The 22907-nt window shown below is 41.1% G+C and overlaps 2 protein-coding genes across 5 annotated transcripts; both read left to right on the top strand.

The window, feature by feature from the left end:
- The first annotated feature begins 34 nt into the window (after positions 1 to 34).
- Positions 35 to 6548, top strand: adad2 (adenosine deaminase domain containing 2). Of its 4 annotated transcripts, none has more exons than XM_017709892.2 (9): positions 35 to 159; positions 737 to 1168; positions 1385 to 1513; positions 1622 to 1772; positions 1963 to 2130; positions 2461 to 2675; positions 2830 to 3061; positions 5367 to 5499; positions 6372 to 6548. In XM_017709892.2, the coding sequence occupies exons 2-9, from the start codon at positions 751 to 753 to the stop codon at positions 6480 to 6482; spliced, it is 1557 nt and encodes a 518-aa protein (XP_017565381.1). In that variant the 5' UTR covers positions 35 to 159; positions 737 to 750; the 3' UTR covers positions 6483 to 6548. The 4 variants fall into 4 exon arrangements, with proteins under 4 accessions (XP_017565381.1, XP_017565380.1, XP_017565382.1 ...); XM_017709891.2 differs by having other exon boundaries at positions 41 to 149; XM_017709893.2 differs by having other exon boundaries at positions 43 to 149; positions 740 to 1168.
- Positions 6549 to 16519: 9971 nt separating this feature from the next.
- fam113 (family with sequence similarity 113) lies at positions 16520 to 22891 on the top strand. Its single transcript, XM_017709885.2, has 8 exons — positions 16520 to 17028; positions 17143 to 17222; positions 17581 to 17813; positions 18006 to 18156; positions 18397 to 18640; positions 21043 to 21138; positions 22112 to 22249; positions 22373 to 22891. Exons 1-8 carry the CDS (start codon positions 16941 to 16943, stop codon positions 22525 to 22527), a joined length of 1185 nt encoding a protein of 394 aa, XP_017565374.1. The 5' UTR covers positions 16520 to 16940; the 3' UTR covers positions 22528 to 22891.
- The last annotated feature ends 16 nt before the right edge of the window (positions 22892 to 22907 follow it).

Genomic DNA, 22907 nt, shown 5'->3' with positions numbered 1-22907 from the left:
TTGACTGACAGCTCGTTTCAGCCAATGGAGCGCCTCTTCACATTATCTGGAAGACGAGCGCTGACAGCCAACGACTCGGCGAGAAGGGCTGATGCTGAACTGAGGGCGACTTCAGAAACGCGGCCAGGGTGCGAGCGAGTAACCGACAGGTAGTCGACAGTATGTATGTCTTACAGAAAAGTATCCCTGCTCTTTCTGTTTCATTTGCATTTGTTTATTAGTCACTTTATACTGAATGAAAGCTTTGGTGCTCTCTTGCTGTCTAACGTTTCTCGCATTCTGTTTGGCTGATTTTACCTGACAAAGTCCAGTTTGGCGAGCTAACGTCAGGAGGTGGCTAAATTAGCCAGCTAGCTGATTGATTGATTGATTTAATTTTTCTTCCATGTTTCGCTCACATTTCGCTTTTTAGTCGTTGCCTAATTGTTTTTGTGCTAATCTGAGTCATTACAAATATTTCATATTTCCGTCCTCATTTTCCTTAAGGGTTGTGTAACTACTGCTTTTATATAACCTACTGACCTGTTCGCATATACACACTATATATAGATCCATTCCATGCTTAAAGTGTTCTTTGCATGGTGAAACGGTTCTTTAGATTGATGGAGAACGTGTTGTATCTGGTTCTATATACCCATTTTTCTATATATCACCAAAAAGGGTTCTTCTGTTGTTACAAACATGGCTTTGTAACAGTAGAAGAACTATCTGTCTGAATGTTGTTCTGAAACTTCAGCAGCAGGTTTCCTCATGGCAATTCACGGTACCGGTGGAGAAGGGAAACGCTTTCCACGAATGGCAGCCTCCCTGATGATGCACTTTGCCTCAGAGCGGGAGCCCACCTTTGGTGTGCACAAGGCCAGTCTCCAGCCGCCCCTCCCAGTCCATGGGTTTGGGGACCCTCCCTGTGCTCCTGTTGAAGGATGCAGTTCAAGATCCCCTGACCTCCTCCTGCCTCAAGCTCCCTCTGAGAACCCCTCTACATCAAGGCCAGGGACCCCTGTTACTCCTACGCTGGAGCCACCGGCCTTGATGCAGGACGAGGACATAGACCAGCTGGATTGCCCCTCACTCTGGAGCCTGGCTAGCACTTCCGAAGGGGAAAGCACCTTACTAGGGCAGGGTGACACAGCAGAAAGTTCCCCCAAGAGAGGGACAAGGACTGGAGGTGGGCTGGTTGTGTCCTGTCCTGTTGTCCATATGTAGTGCTCTGTGTTTTTTGTGTGTCATATTCAGAAGGTTATGTTTTTTAAGATTGAAAAGAATCACATATTAATTAATTATGGTCAGGGGACAAAATAAAAACAAGAAAAACATACAATACAGACATTGTGGTAATTGTCACTTTATTTTGTAAAGTGAATGCTTGCATGTTTTCTTTCAGTGAGGTTCACAGACTGGCATAAGGATCGTGTTGCAGCCCTGTGTAGTGAACGCTTTGACAAACTGCTGAGAGAGTGTCCTGAGTACCACAGCACTAAAAGCTGCGTTGCTGCTTTCATACTGGAGAGAGGTGGGTGTGCGAGGCTGCTGGAATGAGAACAATAGGTTATGTAGCACCGTTTGTGTCTGATTAAAGTCATGGTGCTCAACTGGACATGTGAAAATGTCTGTGTATCAGAGGTGACTGACACAGGAGGACAGTGTTGTGAGCATTATGAAGTGGTGGCATTGGGAACAGGTCAGAATTGCTGCAGCGGCTGGCTCTGCTTCACAGGCTCTGTTGTCCATGACTGCCATGGCATCGTTATTGCACGCAGAGCCCTCAAGAGGTAAGTCTTTGAGGTATGCAAAATGACAAAAATATTAAGCTTTTATTCCAAACAACATTAAAAATTAGACATTTACTGATCGGTACCTAAAATATTATATGTGCTCTTAAATGGCTTTACATTATTCATACAAACTACTCCTATAAAGCCTTAACATGCATTTAATATCTTTGTCTCTCTCTGTTAACAGATATTTGTATAAGCAGCTCATGCTGTTCTACAGCTCTGAACCAGAGCTTTGCAAACGTTCTATATTCCAGAGCACACCCACAGAGAAGCTACTTCAGGTCAAACCACAGATCTACCTGCATCTCTACACCAGCCAGACGCCAAAAGGAGCAGCACAGTGCATACTGATGTGAGTTAGCTGTCAACCTTGACTCATTTGTGTGCTACACATAATTTGAAAGGTATGGCATGCTGCATTTTTGCAGTTATTATTTTAAATCATAAAACATGGGCATTACATTTTAGACCTGCTCACACATGCCTGCTAAACCTTGCAATTAAGAAATTAGTTAACTGTATACTCCTGTCATAAATTATTTGCCTTTAATTTAGATGCTTGCACTTGAAACCTGGTGAGGTCTTTATAACATAAAGTAAACAAACCTAAAGTCCAAGTTAGATGTTGTAAAGCTGGTGACTTTTCAATCGCAGTTGGTCAGTAAATAGCTTAACTTCACAGGAGATCCCAGAGCAGTGGCTATCCATCGCTGAAGCTACAGTGCCATGCCAAAGGCTCTCTGATCCCTGCAGCCTTCCTGCCTCCCAGCGTCTGGGGCGCGCGCATCTGCTGCATGTCTGACAGTGCAAAACTCACCCGCTGGACTGTCACCGGATTACAAGGGGCTCTTCTGAGTCATTTCATTAAGCCATTGTACATCACTAGTGCCATACTTGGTGAGATCACAAATGTGTTAATTGTTTGTGGTTGTTTTAAAAATTACCAGAACTTTTTGCCTAAAACACAATAAACAAACCAAGGGAGGGCTTATATTAGTGATGTTTTTTCACTGAATGGTTTTCTTCATTTGTTTACATTTTTGTTGTCTAGGTGACAGTCACCATGCAGAAAATGTATCCAACATCATCAACAAGCGCCTGGGAACTGATGTGACAGATCTCCTGCCCCCTCCTTACCAACAAACCAACATCTTCTTCCAGAATGGAGAGAATGTGGGAGCCGCTGTGAGCTCAGACCACTGCAGAGACTTCAGTGTCAACTGGTGTCTGGGAGACTCCAGCATTGAGATTCTAGACAGCACCACTGGTTATGCTATCAGCTGGTAAGGACAGTATGAATGGTGACTTATGCCTGATCCACACTTTAGGATGTTAAAAATCCTAACATGCATCATAAACGTGAGAGACTGCGCATGATATGATGCGTCTCCATGCTACACAATCTGCCAGAAATTAAACACCACACACTTAGACTGTGCACGCAAAGAAGAGTCCCAACCAATGGTTCCAATTCGTAAAACTTCATTGGAGTTAGTTGCGAACTGCTACTTTGCAGGATTTCTCACAAACTAATGTGGCTTTAGATCTAAACAAACACAACCGATGATGGTGAAACTACTGTGTTGCTGGTGGTGTGTGCTTTCTGCAAAGAAAAAGCCAAGCAGAAGAAAAAATGTGTGTAAAGCCATGACTGCAACGTGAGCGTGAGGTGAATACATACATACATACATGTACATTCACTTTATGTGTGTGTGTGTGTGTGTGAGAACGAGTATAATATGTATGCATTTGTATGTATTCACCTTAAGTTTAATTTAGCCAGCATGCTTACAACTTCTTCTGTACACAGACAAGTTTTTAGTTCAGCTCAGCTCTAATTGGCTGACAGTTTTTAGGCTTGACAACAGTTGCAGTCCACCCTAGACTACAGGATACTAAATGTTAAATAACGTTTATTAAAAAAGTTTAATATTTACGATTTGTAACCAGGGTGGAATTAATTATAGACACCCCACACTACAAGATAGTCTGGCATATTATCACCCTGATATCTGGAGACCTTTTGTGATTGTTGTGAGGAGCAAATCAGCTTCAGAATCGGCCTGATTATCTTGTAACGTGGGCCCGGCGTTATGAGAGTAGTCTTTACAGGCATTACACCACCATTCTGCTCCAAGTGAACAGCCAGACAAAGCAATTACACACATTATTAGGGGTGCGGGAAAAAATTGATTCTTAGGTATATTGCGATGCGGACGTGAACGATTCTGAATCACTCCACAAATGTCAAAAATCAAAATTTTCATTTATAACGTAAATGATGGAACACAAAGGGCAGAACTTGGAAGTGGGTAAGTGCTGCGGCTATAAATATGAACAAAAACGCGGACTCACTTTGATCCTGCTTTAAGCTTTAGCTTAGCCATAGCCACTTTCCTCCCCTTTCCATCAGGAAACTTTTTCTCAAAAGTACAGCAGCTTATTGTAAAATGTCTCTCATCGTTTGACTGTTTTACGAGGCTGAAGTCGCTTCTTGTTCGAATGTTTCCGTTCCACCTTAAATTCTGACTGAGATGCTGAATGTAAATGTGTCACCATTTAAGGTGGAATGGTAAAAATCGATAGAGAAGCAATTTCTACTTCACAACTGTAATGTTTGACAGTCTCTCGTTGCAGATTTAACGTACTAGGAAACCAACTAAGGTGCTTATAAATGCGAATAAGTCCATTCGTCTTCGTGTTCGCACGTCCCGTCTCAAAGATATTTTACTGACACAGTGACCTACTGTACCACAATCTACCACAAGACCAAATCCGAAGTTATAAAATCACTAAAGAAAACGGGCAGAACAGCTGTAACATGCTGTGTGGACGTCCACTGCCACTGGATCTTATTTCACCGTAACTGTGCATTTTTATCGCAGATGAGTGGCAGCAGTGTCTAATGTGCTCCAAACATGTGCAGTGAATAAGAGCCTCCCAGTTTACTTACCACATCACTTCCATTTGGTTTATTAATGAAAGATATTGGAAGTAAATTCATTGTGGACTATTATAAATACTTTGCTTTAAAAGTACCAAATTGTTACACAGTGGAAAAAAAGAAATCCTGTTGTGTTTATTTTATGTGTATTTGACAGAAAAGTAGGCTTAGGGTGATGACACCCTTTCTTTTAATTTTTGTTATTTTGTGTTTGTGAAAATATAGCTAACAGTTAGCAGCAGCGTAGACTAAGGTGACCATTGTGGTTATTTAGTAAACAGTGGTTGGTAGTATCATGCAGTTATAGAGAAACATCATGAATAGAATGCTTTTCAATTGATCAGATTAGATGGTCAAATCTGTTATGTTTGATGACAAGATAAATATTCCAACCAGATTACCTTAAAATAACAGTCTTACATTTGAGTTCAGCTGTTTTTATTTATTCCATAATAAGCACGTTTCCAGGGTTGTGGCCTGTTTGAAGAACATCACCATCAACACTGCCCCAATCACCAATATTACACTTTGTATATCTTTGTTCTAACATAAAACAACTACTGCAGACACATTGGCTTTTATTCTTTGTTCTTTTTCTTCTTTTTATGCCCCTGCATGTCTTATTTTTTTTCCTCTCTTGCCAGTTCTCCATTTGTGAGTGGGCCTGGCTTCTCCAGTAGACTGTGCAAACGAGCCCAGTACTTCAGCTTCAGAAAAGTAGCTGTGCTCTCTGGTCAACAGGACCTTCTGTCATTTGCGACTTACCGCAAAGCCAAGGTATTTGTCAATTCTTGGGTGGGTTTCATAGATACTATTTGGCCAAAATATAGTTCTATTATTTAGGTGTGATTTTGCATTGCATGTTTTACAACATGTATGCACAAGTTTTAATCTCTATCCAGAAACTGATGCATGTAGTCCAGTTGTCCTCAGCTCTATTCCTGGGAACACAATACCCTGCACAGCTTCAGGTATATCCCACCCCAAGACCCCTGATCCAACTCATTGGCATCGTAGCACAAACATTTATAATGGTGGGTCATGGGCTGCAGGTTAGGGAACCAGACTCATGACCGGAAGGTCACCGGTTCGATCCCCAGAGCAGACAGCATGACTGAGTTGTCCTTGAGCAAGACACCTAACCTCCCCTAACCCCCAACTGCTCCCCGGGCGCTGCGGATTGGGCTGCCCACCACTCCGGGCAAGTGTGCTCACTGCCCCCTTGTGTGTGTGTGTGTGTGTGTGTGTGTGTGTGTGTGTGTGTGTGTGTGTGTGTGTGTGTGCTCACTAGAGTGTATGTGGTGTTTCACTTCACGGATGGGTTAAATGCAGAGGTGAAATTTCTATAAGGGTCTACTATAAGGGTCTCTTAAATTAATGAAATTAAATGGTAGAGTGGGCATTACACTGAACACTGTCTACCATTTATGAATAATCCTTGTGCTTATGTACTTTTGGGAAACTGGGCCCTGCTCATTATCAAGCCGTTCATGAGCTAGCTGGATTGGCTGTGCTGGGGTTTGTTGAATAGTGTAGGATCCCCTGGACTGGGTTGAGAGCCCTGAAACAGGGAATGCTATAACAGTCATTCTTTAGTAGTGTCTGTGTGAGTAGACATTTTATATTTTCACATGTATATTCTCTTTAAGATGGCTGCCCACCTGTATCAGAATGCCAAGACCGTGGTGAACCAGCAGTTCATGGCCAACAACGCCGGACCATGGAACTCAAAAAACCTGGTAGACAGTTTCAGCCGTTGACTGCTCTGTCTGTAATTTCATCTGTTCATTTCTTTGCTGGAAAATTAAAGTAGAAAGTTCAGTGGATGTAGGATATGTCTATGTTTTGACTTTGAAGTTCTGAAAATGTTACTGTTAACTTTCTAAAATTAGTTGATTCTGATTTTTTTGCTTTGCTCTTTAAAGAAAAAAAATAATAACTTTCAGTCAGTAACAAAAACAAAACATTTTGAAACATATATTTAGTTTAGACATTGTTCTGTTTCTATTCTTTGAAAGACACATCTGCATAAAATAAAATGCAACATCCAAATAAATTTTGGCACATGTGTTTTCTTTCAGTTATCTGCTAATCTAAACACATTTGAGTTCTGAAAAACATTTTTATGAAAGAAATTTTTTTTTTTTTTACATGAATCTTTTTTACTTAGCCTTAAAAACAAAGTTCTGAGCTGGCCATTTGCCATTGTGTGTTATTATGTCAGGTATCAGATCTAAACTGTCAAGATGATGTGAGTGAGTGGATCAAGTCTGATGTGCATGATAATGAATCCATTTCCCAAAACTAACAAAGATGCACCTAATTTTATCTTTTTAAACTAAAAAAACCTCCACTTTGTTCAGTCTTCTATTTTGAAATGGAAATGTCTGATTATAAAATCCGATTGGCAGAGCCATGGTTGAAACTTTTATAAAATACCCTGCACGCACTTATGGCCTCACACAAGGGGAACTCCACTGATATTTTAATAACTTTTTTTTTTAAACAACTAAATAAAATATAAAGATGTTCATGTAAAAAGTGGCGTTCTAAAAAAGCTATTGGGCGAGAATTGTTGACAGAAAATGTGATATGGTGCAGACATCTGAAAAAGTTATCGCATGAAATCATGAAAATGTTGAAGCCTGTGACGTTGCTTCACGCTAGTTTGGAGAGGTTTTTACATATGCATTTCATTTATGGCTGAGAGGTGCAGGGTGTCATGAAAGAAGTTGTGTAGGTTTACTGGTCATTTTGAAAAGTAAATAAAATGGCTGTATTGGCACTGTTGACATTGGGACCCCTAGTTCCTGTCACCACCACTGTGGACTGATTTTAATTCTGCAAGCTTCTCTAGTTTCACAAACACTTTTACACACTGTTTACATCTCAATGGTTAAATTATGCAGAATTCCTTTTGAAGATCTGTGTTAATGTGCCAGGTTATTAAAAAACATTTTGTTGTTTATATACTGATCTATGACTCATGTATTGCTCAGCAAACACAGCCTACTCTTAACCGAAGTTAATTTATTTATATATTTTTTTTTAAGAGAAAAACACTTGCAGTCTCACATGCTGTGATGTTGAATGCAGTGCAGGTATTCCACAAAGCTTGATTTCTCAGTTAAGGCCAGAGATAAGGAATGTCCTAATAGCAGCTCTTTTTGTATTTTACATTTATGGCATTTGGCTGACGCTCTTTTCCAATTTGATCATTTTACACAAGTAGGCAAAGACAGTGTTAGGAGTCTTGCCCAAGGATTCTTATTGGTATAGTGTAGGGTGCTTACCCAGGTGGGGGAATCTGAGAGGCTCTGCTTTGTGAAAATATTCAGACTGTTTCATACTGTTTACGCTTTACCAGTTTACTACAGTGTCTGCTTTGTTTTTTCTGTGTCCTGCATTTTTGGAAGTGAGATGTGTGTATTAACTATTAGATCTAGGCGATGCGATTTGAATCTAGCTAAACTAAGCCAGCTGACCAACAGGGGATAGTTAAGCCTGTCCCTGCTAGAAAAAAACAGCATATGTTGTGCTTTGGATGCTGGTCAACCATCATCACCATGCTGGGTGAGCATTTAAACCACTACCCGATCAGCACTTTTGTTAAGCCAGTACCAGGCAAGCTACATTTGTTAACGTACTTTTACTTTCTAAGTAAAATGCAGACAATGTATTAGTGTTTATGTTGTAAAAGGACACATTTTTAATACAGGCCGACTCGAAAGCGGCAGCAGAATATCTAATACTATGAGCACCACCCTCCAACGTCTCTGTGTGGAATCGAATCTTGGAAGTCGATTCCCGAATACCTTGACTCAGACAATCGAGTCCCAGCACTAAATTTCCCTCACGTTCTTTTGAGTTGGCGGGTTGACAACCCCACAAAACTACCTGGAAAATGGAAACCTGACAGGTTACAATACAGCATAAACGCCGTGAGGAGTAAAAGACAATCTTCCCGGCCATTCGGTGGTTTGGTTATTTAGTTCCCTACTACGGAATTAAATTCCTCACGTTTACACAGCATTGCTAACAAATCAGCTAACGTGGAAAGATGCCGTAATGAGGAATGTGACTCATCAGGCGAGTCAGCTCCTTCACAATAAGTTGTACTCGGAGGTTCAAGTGAGTATAAACAATTTACAACAGTATATAAAGAAGGTACTGTTAACTGGTAAATGTGCAAGTTTATTTTTCATCTAGTTCAGCAGTCTGTGTGCAAAGACTTGGTCTTGCTGTTGAAGACTCCTACCTGACGTTATCCAGCTAAAAAGCAAGGTATTCTCCTTCAAACCATTTTTTAAATTTACCAGAATGCTCTGCTCTACAAACCCTCATGTCATGACATTTAGGCAGATATGTTTTCTGGAACAGTAGGCCAAAAGTATTATTTATGTTTTGCAGTCAAATAATAAAGGATTGCTTCTGATCTTCAGATGCATTTAACTGTAGTTACTGAAGCACTTATTAAGGCAGACAACATAGTCCCACCAGAGAATTACCTGGTAATCACCTGATGAACAGACGCTTGTTTTACAAAGATATAAAACATGTGGTCAAATAAGGTCAGCACACAGGGGTTATTACTGTCCTCACATTTCACAAAATAGAATTTCCCAATACGTCAAGGGGTCAGCATAGGCGTATGGCTTGGTATGGAGAAGTGACTGTATGCTAGCTTAGGCTTCTGCTTTAAGTTAGAAGTTGGATATTTAATTTTGGGTTAAACACAAATTACTCCCATTACTGTGTTTGCAACATATTTTGGACATTCTGATACTTACTATTTTGCTTGAGGACTTTATTTTTTTTATTTGAAAGTTTTGGCACACAATTAAATCCATAAATATTTTTCATTATGATCTCTTGTCAGGGAGAGCTGTCCTTTGAGCGGGACTGCCTAGTAGAGTGGGAAAGACTAGGTCCCATGACCAACGGCACAGAGTACAGAGAAGTGCGTCAGTACCACACAGACCATCGCACTTATCCGGTTCTACTTCATCACACGTGTCTTCTCCTGCTACATGGAGAGCATTCTTGTTGACTTCAAACACGAACTGAAACCAGATGTGGTCATAGTCAACTCCTGTCTTTGGGATGTGTCAAGGTAATGGAGCAAAGCATGTAAAAGTAAACCAACCTTTAAAAAATGGTTCTTCAAGCCTCTTTACTAAAACAAATGTTTTTTGCATGGTCAAATGGTTCTACTGCATGTTGGAAAAAAAGTTATATATGGATCTTTAATGACTGTATACTGTAAATTTTGCTAAGCATGGCATAAGTACTAGAGCTATTGCCCATGTAAAGAAGACAAAATGCTTCTTAGTTACTTTTGTTGATGTTATACAGTTATTGGTTACACTCACTGACAATTTTCATATATTATAAAATAAAGGTTTGTTATTTTTATTTGGGCCTCTACACTGTTAACAAAGTTGGTCTGGTCTTCACTGAACATTTTTGCTAAACCTTTAACCTGAGTCTGCTTGATTCTGAAATGATTTTGATGCAAAACCTTTAGAGAACCAATTAGATAATAGCACAGTTACCCTAAACGTGAGTGGTTTCAGACACACAAGCAGTACTCTCTCTTATCAATTGGTTCTCTTTATTTAAAAAAAAAAAAAAAGTTCAAAAGAGCATGACCAAAAAAAAAAAAAAAAAAAACCCCACAAAGTGGCAGTACAACCCCTACACTCCCCAGAAAACATACCATCCCCAGGGAATACTGAAAACAAACATGTAGGGGTAAAACGGTGGGTTTGATTTCATCCCACTAAACCTTCAGAAAAAAGGTGCTGTATTTGCCTTATTTGTCTTTTTAAGAGTTCTCTTCAGCATGTTATTTTGTTGGCATTGACATTCTTAATCATACCAGGCTCTTATTAGTGTCATTTTATTCAGACACCATCATTTGTATTGTCTATAATTACATGATATAATTTATTTTTTATAGATTCAGTTGTCCTCACAATGTCTTACCTTTTGTGAATAAAATATTGGCTCTTTTGATGCTTGACTACAGTATTGAATTATGTTAGCTTGGCTTTGGCCACAGAGCTTCTTTATGTCACTGCTATCTATTTTAATCATGGCATTTATGCAAGTTACAATAAAAACTGTATAATTTTGGCAGTCCAGCCGTAATCAATGTACAAATGTTTCAGCAATGGTTATAAAAAAAATCTCATACTTTAGACAGACCGTTCTTTCTACAATTTACAGAGTTTCTGAGACTGATTGGTCATATTTTGGATCTAATTAAACAAGTGTCAAAATAGTAAGACTTTTTAAGAGTCATAACCCTAACAAAGAAATGTAATGAAAGAAACCAAAATGACAGCAAACTTTTAATTGAAGTCACATACAAAAATATTGAATGTGTCAGAGTTGGGCTATATGAAGGTATATATGACAGCAGAAATAATCGACCCCTTATACACACACACACACACACACACACACACACACACACACACACACACACACACACACACACACACACACACACACACACACACACACACACACACCAAAGGTGCTTATCCTTCTGGGTCACAGGGGGAGCTGGAGCCATTTCCAGCAGTCCTTGGGTGAAAGGCAGGATACACCCTGGAAAAGTCTAATTGACCAATTTCATCTCTCCAAATTCCTGCACCCCATACATCAGCTGCCACTTTGACTTTCCCTCTCCATCCAAAGCAGCCTAGCATCAGGATCTTCACTGAAGAACTGCAGCAGGTTTTCTGAGGGTCTCAGCACAATCAGACATTGTCTGACAGTGAGACACAAATGTCTTGTAACATACAGTACATAAGCACATATGCTGTATAGTACATGGCAAATTTAACCACTATAGGGCATACACACCGATCAGTCCATCTGTTTCTCTGCACACTTTTTAGCCCCCTATTACCCTGTCCTTCAGTGGTTACAGTCACTCTTTACAGAACTGACTCTGTGTTTTCTTCCTTTCTTTGCAGAGTTGAGCTGCCCATCCTGTGCATCTGATGCTGTTGGCCCTTCTGCCCTGATCGGGTGCCACTGCTCACCAGCCATCGGCATGACCACCGCTGCTGCTGCATAATCATAAGCTAATCAAATTAGCCCCTGCTTACCCCCCCCCCCCCCTTGGTTCCGCTCAAGGTTGCTTCCTCTTTTAGGGAGTTTTTCCTTGCCACTGGCTTGCTCATGGAGGCTTGGACCTGAATTTTTCTTTTCTTTCTTTCTGTAATACTGATTGTTCTGTAAAGCTGCTTTGTGACTCCTTTACAACACTTGTTGTAAAAAGCTCTATATAAATAAACTTTGCTTGCTTACTAATAGAGTGGACAGTGTTAGGGTTAACTCAAGCAGCACTGCTGTGCCTGATCCACTCATACCAGCGCAAACCACACTAACAGGCCACCAAGATGTCAGTGTTACTGCAGTGCTGTGAATGATCCACCAGGCGAATAATATGTGCTCTGTGGTGGTCCTGACCATTGATGAACAAGGTATACAAAGATACAGACGGACAGTCTGTAACCGTAGAACATAAGTAGATCAGGACCAGAGTGCTTTAAAGATTTAGGGCCACCTAAGAGTATAACATGTTTCTAGAAAAAAGAAAACAGCAAAGGTGTGACTTTCCCCTTGATCCCTGTGTGTAGCATATTTTAAGGTGTCCCCAATACATTCTTCAAACACCTTGGACGCCACCTTGGGGTGCATGATCTGGCAAGCCTCTGAAAAACAAACATCATATTATACCAAGAGGTGCCTTTTCATAGAACCTTCTTTTTATGCCTTTTTACTCCCAATATATTTGCTGACAATTCCTGTCATATACAATCCAGCTAACATTCATGTTACAGTACTATACTGAGGTGAAACAAGTATACAGGCACCTTTGTTTTTGTTACTTAATATACTTACAGTACATATGTCTACTTCGAATTAACACGCAATGCCTCTTGACTGAGACTGTATTTACACATATGGACAAAATTAATGTATTCTTAGGCATTTAGACAATTCATAACTCTTGAAACAAAAAATAGAACTTTGAGTCGTTTCAGCGGCAGACAGACCTCAGACAGAACACTAATCCCCCCCTGCAGAAATGAACATAAAGTTCTATTTCCCAGCTTGTTTTCAAGCTGTTTTTCTGCAACTCTCTAGTTAATTCTCTGTCAGTCCTTTTTACAAAAAAGCGATTATAGGCTTTCTCTGTTAGCACCTAACCTCACTGAAACAGAAAACATGAATCAGCTTTACAATATTATACACTGCTCAAAAAAAATAAAGGGAACACTCAAATAACACATCCTAGATCTGAATGAATGAAATATTCTCATTGAATACTTTGTTCTGTACAAAGTTGAATGTGCTGACAACAAAATCACACAAAAATCATCAATGGAAATCAAATTTATTAACCAATGGAGGCCTGGATTTTGAGTCACACACCAAATTAAAGTGGAAAAACACACTACAGGCTGATCCAACTTTGATGTAATGTCCTTAAAACAAGTCAAATTGAGGCTCAGTATTGTGTGGCCTCCACGTGCCTGTATGACCTCCCTACAACGCCTGGGCATGCTCCTGATGAGGTGGCAGATGGTCTCCTGAGGGATCTCCTCCCAGACCTGGAATAAAGCATCCGCCAACTCCTGGACAGTCTGTGGTGCAACGTGGCGTTGGTGGATGGAGCGAGACATGATGTCCCAGATGTGCTCAATCGGATTCAGGTCTGGGGAACGGGCGGGCCAGTCCATAGCTTCAATGCCTTCATCTTGCAGGAACTGCTGACACACTCCAGCCACATGAGGTCTAGCATTGTCCTGCATTAGGAGGAACCCAGGGCCAACCGCACCAGCATATGGTCTCACAAGGGGTCTGAGGATCTCATCTGGGTACATAATGGCAGTCAGGCTACCTCTGGCGAGCACATGGAGGGCTGTGCGGCCCTCCAAAGAAATGCCACCCCACACCATTACTGACCCACTGCCAAACCGGTCATACTGAAGGATGTTGCAGGCAGCAGACTGCTCTCCACGGCATCTCCAGACTCTGTCACACCTGTCACATGTGCTCAGTGTGAACCTGCTTTCATCTGTGAAGAGCACAGGGCGCCAGTGGCGAATTTGCCAATCCTGGTGTTCCTGCACGGTGACCCTCACATTATCTCGCTTGTTGAGAATTTATAAATGGTAACTAATGTTAACTGATATGTTCAAGACAAACACCTGTGTCTGCAAGATGTTAGCTACATTGGTTTATTTACGAGGCTGAAACTGGCTCACTTTTCACCAGCTTCTTCGAATTTTCCAGTTCCACTTTTAATGGTGCAAGTTATTACAACGCCTCAGGCGCAAAGAACTGCTGCACCATTTATAATGGAACGGGAAAATGTTAGCACAAAGCTGGCGAATTCTCTTACAATACTAATTATGAGTTATTTTTGTATTACTAAACATATTAAGCCCACTACTAATGTAAAGTTAGCAAGAAAGGTTAACTAACTTAAAGTTGGCTAATATTAGCTAGCTTAAGTAACGTTAGCTACATTAGCTAAATGGCTAGCTGTTAACTTGAAATAAATTATAAGGTAGCTAACGTTAGTTAACATACTAAATCCGTGGGATACCTTTATAAAACACATTGCAAGCTTTATATAAACCTTAACTCAAGCAACACTGCCAAAGTATTTTACTCTTCATTTCTTACCGTGTAAGTAGGCTGGCAGGGCCCCTCTGGAGTAAACAGAAGACGGGCGGCAATTGATTTAAACCGGTTCAGTCTGCTTATTTAACCGCCGAATCTCCGTCACCATGGCAACAGTACTCAAAACAGGCTGTGGAAAACTCGTTCCTAGTAACAGCAGTTTTAGTTTTTAATGTAGTTTTTAAATGCAGTCAGAAAAAAAAACTAACAAAACAGCTGACTAATAATATGTGTCTAAAGAACGTTATACACAGTCCTTAAAACTATTTAAAGAAAAACGTCAAAGAACGTTCATTTAAGGTCACATAACGTTTACACAACTTTTTATTGACGTTATAGTGAGAACGTTTGCTCCTAACATTAGGAGAACCTTTACATAACGTTAGTCAAAATTGTGGGAACCTTCCCTGTTAGCTGGGATATATCTATATACACTTTCTGTGCACATATTACCTTTATGTTTTTGCTGATTGACAGTAGCACAAAAAAAATAATACCATCCATCCATCCATCATCTTCCGCTTCTCTGGGGTTCGGGTCACGGGGGCAGCATCCTGAGCAATGAGGCCCAGACCTCCCTTTCCCCAGCCACTTCCACTAGCTCCCTGGGAGGGATTCCGAGGCGCTCCCAGGCCAGCTGAGCGATATAGTCACGCCAGCGTGTCCTGGGTCTTCCCCGGGGGCTCCTCCCCCGTTGGACTTGCCTGTGACACCTCCCAAGGGAGGCGTCCAGGAGGCATCCTAACCAGATGCCCGAACCACCTCAACTGGCTCCTCTCGACGTGGAGAAGCAGCGGCTCTACTTTGAGTCCCTCCCGGATGACCGAACTTCTCACCCTATCTCTAAGGGAGAGTCCAGCCACCCTGCGGAGGAAACTCATTTCGGCTGCTTGTATTCGCGATCTCGTTCTTTCGGTCATTACCCAAAGCTCATGACCATAGGTGAGGGTGGGAACGTAGATCGACCAGTAAATCGAGAGCCTTGCCTTATGGCTCAGCTCTTTCTTTATCACAACAGACTGGTAAAGACCCCGCATCACTGCTGACCCAGCACCAATCCGCCTGTCAATCTCCCGCTCCCTTGTACCATCACTCGTGAACAAGACCCCGAGATACTTAAACTCCTCCACTTGAGGCAAGAGCTCATCCCCGACCCAGAGAGGGCTCTCCACCCTTTCCCGCGTGAGAACCATGGCCTCGGATTTGGAGGTACTGATCCTCATCCCGGCCGCTTCACACTCGGCTGCAAACCGATCCAGTGAAAGCTGAAGTTCACGGCCTGATGTCCCCAATAGGACCACATCATCTGCAAACAGCAGCGATGTGACCCTGAGGTCACCAAACCGGACACCCTCTATCCCCTGACTGCGCCTAGAAATTCTATCCATAAAAATTATGAATAGAATCGGTGACAAAGGGCAGCCCTGACGGAGTCCAACTCTCACTGGGAACAAGTCTGACTTACTGCCGGCCATGCGAACCAAACTCCTGCTTTGTTTGTACAGGGCCTGAATGGCTCGTAGCAAAGAGCCATGTACCCCGTACTCCTGAAGCACCTCCCACAGAATACCCCGGGGAACACAGTCGAATGCCTTCACCAGATCCACAAAGCACACGTGGACTGGTTGGGCAAACTCCCATGAACCCTTCAGAATCCTGGAGAGGGTGAAGAGTTGGTCCAGTAAAAATAATGCATTAATTAATAAAGAGTCAGTGGGTGAAAATAAATATGTACTTCGGGTATATGCTCTATTTTTCTGAGTGCGTTTCTGAGTTGTAAACTGGACTGTAAGACCCTTTTTTCATCGGTTGGGATTCTGCCTTATAAGAGGTAAGCTCGGTTATTTTTATGTTATATCTGTCGATCTGTGCTACCTTGCCAGAAAATATTACCGCAAAATATTCGCAGCATTAAATCTACTGGTAGGATAATCTGACATCCTAAATTACCCCAAAAAACAATATTCCTAGTATTAAAACTAACTACAGACCACAGTTTTTCTCTGTTACAGCTTCTAAAACAAGCAAGCCATCAGGCTGAAGACGCTGCAGGAAAGGCTGCCTCCTGGAGGTAGCAGGTACAACAGATACAAACGCCTAACTGTGAGGCCCTTGCGCTTCGTGTCGTCGCAGATTTCAGTGATGAATCGGTCTCGGTCCACGTGAACGCTACTAATTTACAGACAGGCAGGAAAATCGGTTCACCACGGCTAACTAAACAACCGAACTACTTCAACATTATGCGCCGTCAACATCAACAGTCACCAAGACATTAGCAGCCGGAGACGTTCTCAATCGCGGAGAAACGCCTCCTGACGCTCTTCTGAACTGTCGGTTGGAAAACACCACCAGAGCGTCGTGGAAATCCAGCTTTCACAGCATTAACGCCGTAGAGTCAACATAACTCCCTGATACGAGTTGATTTTTTTAGCCGTCCACCACAGTAGCAGGCACCGTTATACAGCCTTGCTAGCTAGCGTTAAATAACCAGCTAGCGTAAAAAGATGCGAGAGGCCGTAGTGAGGACTGTTACTCATCATCAGGCTGGTCTGCTCCTCCACAATAAATTTGTTGTTGTACTTGGAGATTCAAGTGAGTATAAACAGCTAGTAACAACGGTAATGTTCCCATTTATGAAAGTATCTATATAACGGAGTTAACTAAGCTGTTTATTGCTAAAGTGTGCATCATTTGATTTCCCTCTAGTTCAGCGGTCTGTGTACAAAGACTTGGTTTTGCTGTTGCAGAGAGATACTCATCTGACATTGTCCCAGCTCAAAAGCAAGGTACCGCCTTCTAACTCATTAGCAAACTCTGTTCTGGGATTTATGAGTATACAGACCCAGTAACCTTACACATTTTGTAACATAAAGGGTTTGGCCCTGGCAGTTTCTGGGACCTTTTAGTTGTTTTTCTACAGTAGGAAAAACTTTTGCAGTCAAAAATGGATTGTAATATTCATATCAAAAATATGATCAAACTAGGTCAGCGCATATGGGTGATAACTATCCTGGGGCACATTTCACAAAGCAGAATTTTCAAGAATTCAGTAAAGGCGCATGGTATGAGAAGTGATGATATGACTGCTTGGACCTCTGCTTTAAGTTAAAAGGTTGGATATTTTTCATTATGATCTCTTGTCAGGGAGAGCTGTGCTTTGAGCGGGACTGCCTAGTAGAGGGGGGGAGACTAGGTCCCATGACCAATGGCATAGAGTACAGAGAAGTGCGTCAGTACCGCACAGACCATCACCTGGTCCGGTTCTACTTCATCACACGTGTCTTCTCCCGCTACATGGAGAGCATCCTTGCTGACTTCAAACACGAGCTGAAACCAGATGTGGTCATAGTCAACTCCTGTCTTTGGGATGTGTCAAGGTAATGGAGCAAAGCATGTAAAAGTAAACCAACCTTTAAAAATACATGATGCTGCCAAAGGACAAAAACCACTGCTCCTGTAATGAAGATAAAATGCTTCTTACTTACTTTTGTTCTTGTTCCATGTGACTCCGAGACATAAATGTCTGTTTCTCGCTACATTATGTGTTGAACTTCTGTTCTTATGTTCAGATACAGCCGAAAGTGGGTCTCTGAATACAAGGAGAACCTGCACAAGTTTTTTACACAGTTGAAGGCCATTCTGCCAAAGGAAAGCCTGGTGATGTGGAACATGACCATGCCTCTTGGCAAGAACATTGTAGGAGGATTTCTTATTCCAGAGGTGAGTCCCTTTATTTAACTTTGTCACAAAAGGAGTCATCAGTTCTGGTTTCGGAGGGTCAGTCCAGCACAGTTTGATGATTCCCATATATGAAAACATGGAGCATGGACTCCAGCCCTCCAGGACAGTGGTTCTACCCTTATTTTTAAAGGTACCTTTGGATAGTGGTAGTCCCTTGTTCAGACAACTGACAAATATGTGATCAGTAATATAATTGTATTTTCTTATCTGTCAATTCAGATCGAGGACATGGGCCCAATGTTACGTTTTGACGTCATTGAGGCAAACTTCTACGGTGCTATGCTGGCAAATGCTTACGGACTGGACGTTCTAGACTTGCACTTCATGTTCCGATTCAGCCTCCAGCACCGCATGAAGGATGGGGTTCACTGGAATGCCATAGTACATCGTCAAATCACGTGCCTGCTGCTGGCCCATGCGGCCCAGGCCTGGGGTGTAGAGCTCCCGAGTCACACTGCCACAGGTATGTTAAAAAAAACCTTTTCTAAGTACGTGTTCGAATGAAAGTATTACCATGTGAACCTGGAATACAAATTTCACATCCACTCACCCACTTCTGTTAGTACTTTATTAGATCCATAGGCACACTTTTGTTCAGCAATTACAGACTGCAGTCCATCTGTTCCTCTGAACACTTTGTCCACTTTTATCCTGCTCTTCAGTGGTCAGAACCCCCACAGGACAACCACAGAGCAGGTCTTGTTTCAGTGGTGGATCTTTCTCAGTGCTGCAGTGACACTGACATCCTAGAGGCATAGTAGTGTGTTGTGTTGGTATGAATTGAGCAGACACAGCATTGTTACCTGAGTATTCAGTAAGTCAGTCCATGTAGAAGTTAAATTGGTCCAGTGTGTAGTTATATGGTTAGTGATGATGGCTCTTCTGTTTCTGCAGTTTGTAGTCATCATCTGGTCCTATATCAGTGGTCAGTGTCTGACCATAGGACGCTATTGGCTGAATATTTTTGGTTGGTGGACTGTTCTTAGTTCAGCAGTGACACCAGGTTCTCATAAACTACAATAACACTGCAGTCCACACAGTCTAATATGTCTCTATCATGTCAGTGTCACTGCAGTACTGAGAATGAACCACCATCCAATAACGCCTACTGGTCCACTACCTGTTAGTGTAGAGGTCCTGAACGGGGTAAAGGAAGAACAGAAAAACGGATGTACTACAGTCTGTAATTGTAGAACCACAAAGTGCATGATCAGATAATAATAATAATAATAATTAATAATTTTATTTATGTAGCACTTTTCATGCTGGTGGAAACTCAAAGTGCTTTACAGACAGGTGATAAAACTGTTATAGAAGAGATTATTAGTATTTAATTAGATTGAGAAGAAAATTAAGATTAAATTACAAGATAAACACCACAAAACATTCAGTTTTAATTAACTGCTAATATAAAGAGATGTTTTAGGTGCTTCTTAGTGAGCACTGAGCTTGATTGTCTAATAAAAGGTTGAATTGAGTTCCACAGTTTAGAAGCATAATAACTGAAAGAGGCCTCTCCATGTTTTCTGTATTTTACAGAGAGTATCTGTAGAAGGCCACTATCTGCAGATCTTAGATTACGTGTCGGAACATACACTCTGTGATGTAAGCAGGTGCTAGGTTGTTTTAAGCTTTAAAGACTAGTAGAAGAACCTTAAAATCTATCCTGAATGATACAGGCAGCCAGTGCTGTTCTTTTAAAACAGGAGCGATCTGATCTCTCTTTTTTTGTGTTTGTTAGAATGCGCACCGCTGCGTTTTGGTATGAGTTGTAAGGGGTGTATAGTTTTCTTAGGAAGTCCACTAAGAAGAGCATTACAGTAGTCAGGTCTGCTTGTAACAAGTGCATGAACAAGTTTCTCTGCGTCGCTCTGAGATAGAAAAGGCCGAACTCTAGCGATATTTCATGAAAAATAAAAAGCAACTTTGGTGACTGTGTTTACATGTATGGTAAAACAGAGCTCAGAGTCTAAGATCACACCCAGGTTCCGTGCTTAAGGTTTGGTATATAAAGCTAAAGAACCAAGTTTCTCAAAAATATTTTTTCTCTGAGTTTCTGTACCAACGATGAGTAATTCAGTTTTTTCATGATTTAATTGTAGAAAGTTTTGCGACATCCACTGATGAATATCCGACACACAGCTGGTTAGTCTGTGTACATCTGTTCTAGAAGGAATAGAAATATATAGCTGGGTGTCGTCAGCATAGCTATGAAAATTTATACCGTGCTTCCTAATGACATCACCTTGAGGTAGCATGTACTACGAAGAGAAAAGCAAAGGCCCTAAGACGCGGAACCTTGGGGGACTCCACAAGAAGCAGCAAGTCTTTTTGATGAATGATTTCCAAGTGAAACCATGAACTGCCTATTACTTAAATATGACGTAAACCATTCTAAAAAGGCCGACCCAGCATTCAGGACGCTGGAGTAAAATCTTGTGGTCAACAGCATCAAAGGCTGCACTAAGATCTAATAAAACCAAGGATTTTATGCAACAACGCTGAGCCTGAGGTCATTCATATCATGAATCAGTGCTGTCTCTGTACTATGGAAAATTAGTGTAGATAAAAGTTAGGTGAACACAATGAAGTGGCCAGTGAGTGTACACACAGCCCATAAATGACCAGTTGCAGTAGTTGGAAATGTTGCAGAGGTTGCTCTTCCTCTGGAGGGAAAAATACATGTTTTGGGTTAGTGCTTAGCATGTCGGTATTACATAAGTGTGTTGTGTTCCTTGTGAAGACATTCCTGCCTATAACAGACTCCAGCCTGCCAACTCGGAGAACAGATTGTATAAAATTTGTAAATTGAAAGTAGTAGTGTGTGTTTTTATCAGCAATTTTATCAGCAACCTTATCTTGCAGACCAGAATAAGATCTCTGTGCTGAATTACACCCAGACTACATATCAAAGTGACTACAGACCATCATGCTACCAGACAGATTCTGGCTATAATGGAGGTAAAGCTCACTGCATGGTTTCCCTTATTATTATCTATTTGATTTACTGCACACTGCCAATAAAGTTGGTCTTGTTTTCACTGTACATATGTTGTTAAAACAAAAATCAGGTTCTAGCAAAATCTACAAAGTACCAGTGAGACCTCTGAAAAAGTTGAGTGGTTGCAGATTCTCCATGTGTTACAGTGGGATTTTTTTTTTTTTTTTTTAAATAAAGCAAGGCTCCTCATATTTTGCTGGTGCAAGGAGTTTGTCAGAGGTGATTCTTGAATAATGTTTGCCCTCTATTTTATTTTATTATTATTTTTTTATTATTTTATTTTTTAGCAGGGCCATATGACGACAGGGGGAATAGCAACCTTTACGTGGCATCCAGTGCCTTCAGCTACACAGGTTGCTATCAACTAAATATGATCAGTAATGTTGTAAAAATGTTAAATGAATTCTATATAAAAATTGTAAGCCAAATTTTACAAAGAATTAAGTCAAAATCTCAATAAGCGTCAGTTTGTGAACGATGCAGATTTTACTTAAACTAATATTTATGGAGCCCCCAAGGCAGGCATGGCAAACTGGGGACCTTCTGGGCCAAAGTGCTGTGGAGATTAGCACTAACCCTCTTCTAACACTTGAATTTAGTTTGTGAAGGTCTTGTTAATTAAGATGATGAGCTGAATTGGGTTTGTTAAATGAGGCACTATGCTGAAGTCTGCAGTGTTTTTGCCAACAAGGAATGGAGCTTGACACATGTGCCTTAAGGTGACATGGTGGTTTTTTGTTTGTTTTTTTCCTCATAATGTATAGCCACAATTTAACAAATCAAGGCCACAAGCTCAGCCACAATATATTCATTTGTGGGAGCAGGAAACTTAACTCGTGGCCTCAAGTTTTAAATTTGGGGCCACGCTTTATGAAAATGAATAAAGGGGCTTCATAAGTGTTTACAAAGAACTTCTTCAATGTATTTTCTCAGGGCCAATCTGGCCACAAGGACAGCAGTATGATGGCTATGGGCCTGATTTCTATGAAGATGGAATAGCTTCACTCTCGCAGTTTGATGCTGGGTACTTCAGCTTTGGAAACGTTGAGCAAAACAACACAGCTCACAGTGGTAAGTGGCAGATTTATAGCATCTACTGCCACAAAGTTTGTATTATATTTTAACTGACTTTAAGGATGTTTATAGTAATGTTACATTCTTATTAACATACGTTTTGTCTTTTTTGGCTTCAAGGTGGCAACTACAGTACCTTACCTTCATCTAGTGTGAAACCTGTTTCTGCTGCCCCCTCCTGTTCAGCAAACAACCTTGTGATGAAGCAGAAGCACACAAAGCGTCACTACAACCCGTATGCTCGCCGGAAACCAAACCGTCCCTGCAGATACTAAAAATGGGCATCTGATTTCTCTAGGGGTGAAACATGGTGGGTTTGATGTCTCCTACAAAAACCCTCAGGATTTTACTAGTTATAAATGTTCACAAGATGCAACAGTGTGTGTACATCCTTTGTTTGAAGTAAACTCTCGAGGACTGTAAAGATTTTTTTTTTCTTCTAATGTGTGGCAATGTGTTATCCCAAAATGTGCCTTATTTACCTTTTTAAGTGTTTTTCATGTTTCGTATTTTCTTGTTTGGACAATAGTTCTTAATCAAACCAGGCTTTTATTGGTGTTATTTTAGGTGGACACCATAGTTCATTTGCATTGTCTACAATTTGTTGATGTTACATTCATTTTTTTTCAGATGCCATGCCACTCTCATACAATGT

The sequence above is a fragment of the Pygocentrus nattereri genome, chromosome 2 (assembly GCF_015220715.1).
Source record: "Pygocentrus nattereri isolate fPygNat1 chromosome 2, fPygNat1.pri, whole genome shotgun sequence".
Taxonomy (NCBI): Eukaryota; Metazoa; Chordata; class Actinopteri; order Characiformes; family Serrasalmidae; genus Pygocentrus; species Pygocentrus nattereri.
Note: the sequence above shows the minus strand (reverse complement) of the source record. Positions and strands in the feature narration are given on the sequence as shown.

Bases quoted from the DNA above. Each gene is read 5' to 3' on its own strand.
- adad2 (XM_017709892.2), top strand. From the start codon at position 751: ATGGCAATTCACGGTACCGGTGGAGAAGGGAAACGCTTTCCACGAATG. The intron at 1,169-1,384 runs GTGGGCTGGTTG...GTTTTCTTTCAG, and splicing joins GAGAGGGACAAGGACTGGAG to TGAGGTTCACAGACTGGCAT. The intron at 1,514-1,621 runs GTGGGTGTGCGA...TCTGTGTATCAG, and splicing joins TGCTTTCATACTGGAGAGAG to AGGTGACTGACACAGGAGGA.
- fam113 (XM_017709885.2), top strand. From the start codon at position 16,941: ATGCGAGAGGCCGTAGTGAGGACTGTTACTCATCATCAGGCTGGTCTG. The intron at 17,223-17,580 runs GTACCGCCTTCT...ATCTCTTGTCAG, and splicing joins TGTCCCAGCTCAAAAGCAAG to GGAGAGCTGTGCTTTGAGCG. The intron at 22,250-22,372 runs GTAAGTGGCAGA...TTTGGCTTCAAG, and splicing joins AAACAACACAGCTCACAGTG to GTGGCAACTACAGTACCTTA.